We start from the raw sequence: 2,236 nt of genomic DNA, 5'->3' as shown, positions 1-2,236 counted from the left end.
ATTTGAATGGCCTTCTAGAAGTTTAAAGGACATAATAGTTATCACGGCTCATACCTAAGGCACAGCAGAAAGAATAAAATATTCCTTGGAGTCAATGTTCACTGCAAACTCCAAAAAGGCCCAGAGAGACTGCCCTTAACTGAGACTCCTCAGCATGAAAGAATCTCATAAGGACCATCCCAAACTGAAGCTTCTGTGGCTTCTTATTGATGGAACCAGGAAGCAAGGATAGAAGACAAAGAACTTCTATGCATGAATGCATTTAGGGGAAAGGGGAAGGACGGGAAGACGGGTAAGGTCAGGGTAGTGTGTTTCATGACTGATCTTGGGAGCCATCTAAGTAATAAATCAGAGCATGGGGAAGATGAGGGCCAGAGCATTCACACTTTCAGGCAATATTTGGATACTTCTTAGACTTGTGTCCCTGTAGGCTATGTTTTAATTTCTAAGTATGCATTCCAGAAGTTTTGGGCATGTGGCTCCAAAACCTCTTTACCTCTGCATATCCATCTCATACATATCTCTGGCCAGTGCCCCCACAGGTAGTTATTAAAATGCTGTAGTCCTTTACCAATATGAATTAAACTTTGGAGCACCTAACAATTCAACAGTAGTAGATAGACTGAGTTAAGCATTAATTCCAAAGCTCAATTTACCAAGAGCTCTTTCTTTCTTTCCAGGCATTTCCTACATATGATGTGATGATGGAGATGGAATATCTGGACATGGTGGTGAATGAAACTCTCAGATTATACCCAGTTGCTAACAGAATTGAGAGGATGTGTAAAAAGGATTTAGAGATTAATGGAGTGTTCATTCCCAAAGGGACAGCGGTGATGGTACCAAGCTTTGCTCTGCACCGAGATGCAAAGTACTGGCCAAAACCTGATGAGTTCCAACCTGAAAGGTACAAGAACCTTAGAAAAGGGAACCCACCCTGAACCTGGTTGGTCTCCAGGCATATTATGGTGTCTCATAATGGAGATAACAGACATGTGATTGTGCAATCATTTATGTGTTATTTTGTTTTTAGAATTTTAAAAAATGACAGTGATAATTATTAATCTCTGATATCCTTTCATCAGTAAAAATAAGCATATGCTTAATTCACAGTTCCAACAGCTTAAGATAAAGCCTATTAACAACGTTATATAAGGTTGGTGGTGAAATCTGGGGACAGAGTGCTTATGAGACGTGCTTTAGGCCCTGGATTCTATTGTAAAAAAGTGGATGTATGTCCTTAAGGACATATTTCTGTGCACTTAGAAATTAAAAGAAAAAGCTAGTGAAATATCATGTTGTGCTTTGAACTGCTACATAGTTTACTTATAGTAAGTGAAAAACTGTGCATTACTTTATTATATATAATGATATGGATACACACCCTTGTGTTTCCCTCCATGTTCCAATATCTTGATATGGATGTGTGGCTTCTCTATTGAAAAGTTACAGTGTCTTTGGCATATTTTCTAGAGTGTAATTGTCATAATTTATTAGTCAAATTTCCTCACATGAGAAAGAAGAGGATTATATGGTAAGTCTGAGTATTTCAGACCCTGGGTAGAGATTGTCCTAGATGTATTTTACATTCATAACTACAGCACACATTTAATGGCCTTCTAGAAGTTCAAAGAATAGAATAGTGATTGCAGTTCACACCTAAGACACAGCACAAAGAGTTGTGTGTGTGTGTGTGTGTGTGTGTGTGTGTGTATTATGGTGACAATAAATTTGGTGATTGTATGCATCTTCTGTAATTTACTTAACCACTATGTTTTTTCAGGTGTTAGGGTGTTTATTTCTTTCAGATTTTCCCTTTACTTCCCCTAATTTACCACCAGCTGTAGGAACTATTTCTGTCTCCCATTCATTTAGCCATTTGTTCCTATTTCCTCCAGTGTGAATGTAAAAATGCAGGCTGAGAGCCTGACCAGTTTGCCTCCTTCAGAATTCAACCTTCCTCATAGAGGAGAGAAGACAGAGGAGAGCACACGTCTTCTGGTCTTATCTCTGGTTGCCTTCTTTGGCCAACGCTCTCATACACTCTGCAGTTGGTGACTCTTTCAAAATCAAGTCACCTGCTCTTCAGATGTCTGAGAAATTCTTCCTTGGAAATGTCTTTTTTCAGCTTTCAAATTTGAACTTTTAGGAGTACGTGTTAGCAGTGCATAATGATTACATTCATTGTGGAAAGTTAGTACATGTACATATCACCTTAATACTTTTTTTCAACCCC

General features: G+C 38.6%; 1 protein-coding gene across 1 annotated transcript in view; it reads left to right on the top strand.

Annotated features, from left to right (window-relative positions):
- Window positions 1-2,236, top strand: part of LOC106147520 (cytochrome P450 3A14) — a gene marked incomplete at its 5' end in the record, with an annotated part of 53,437 nt that overhangs the window by 44,605 nt on the left and 6,596 nt on the right. The window contains 1 exon segment of the mRNA XM_013509482.1: window positions 681-907. Within this exon segment, the coding sequence (XP_013364936.1) occupies window positions 681-907 (227 nt within the window).

Source organism: Chinchilla lanigera, unplaced genomic scaffold, assembly GCF_000276665.1.
Source record: "Chinchilla lanigera isolate Chin_1 unplaced genomic scaffold, ChiLan1.0 scaffold00172, whole genome shotgun sequence".
NCBI lineage: Eukaryota > Metazoa > Chordata > Mammalia > Rodentia > Chinchillidae > Chinchilla > Chinchilla lanigera.
This window is presented reverse-complemented; position numbering and strand designations above follow the sequence as displayed.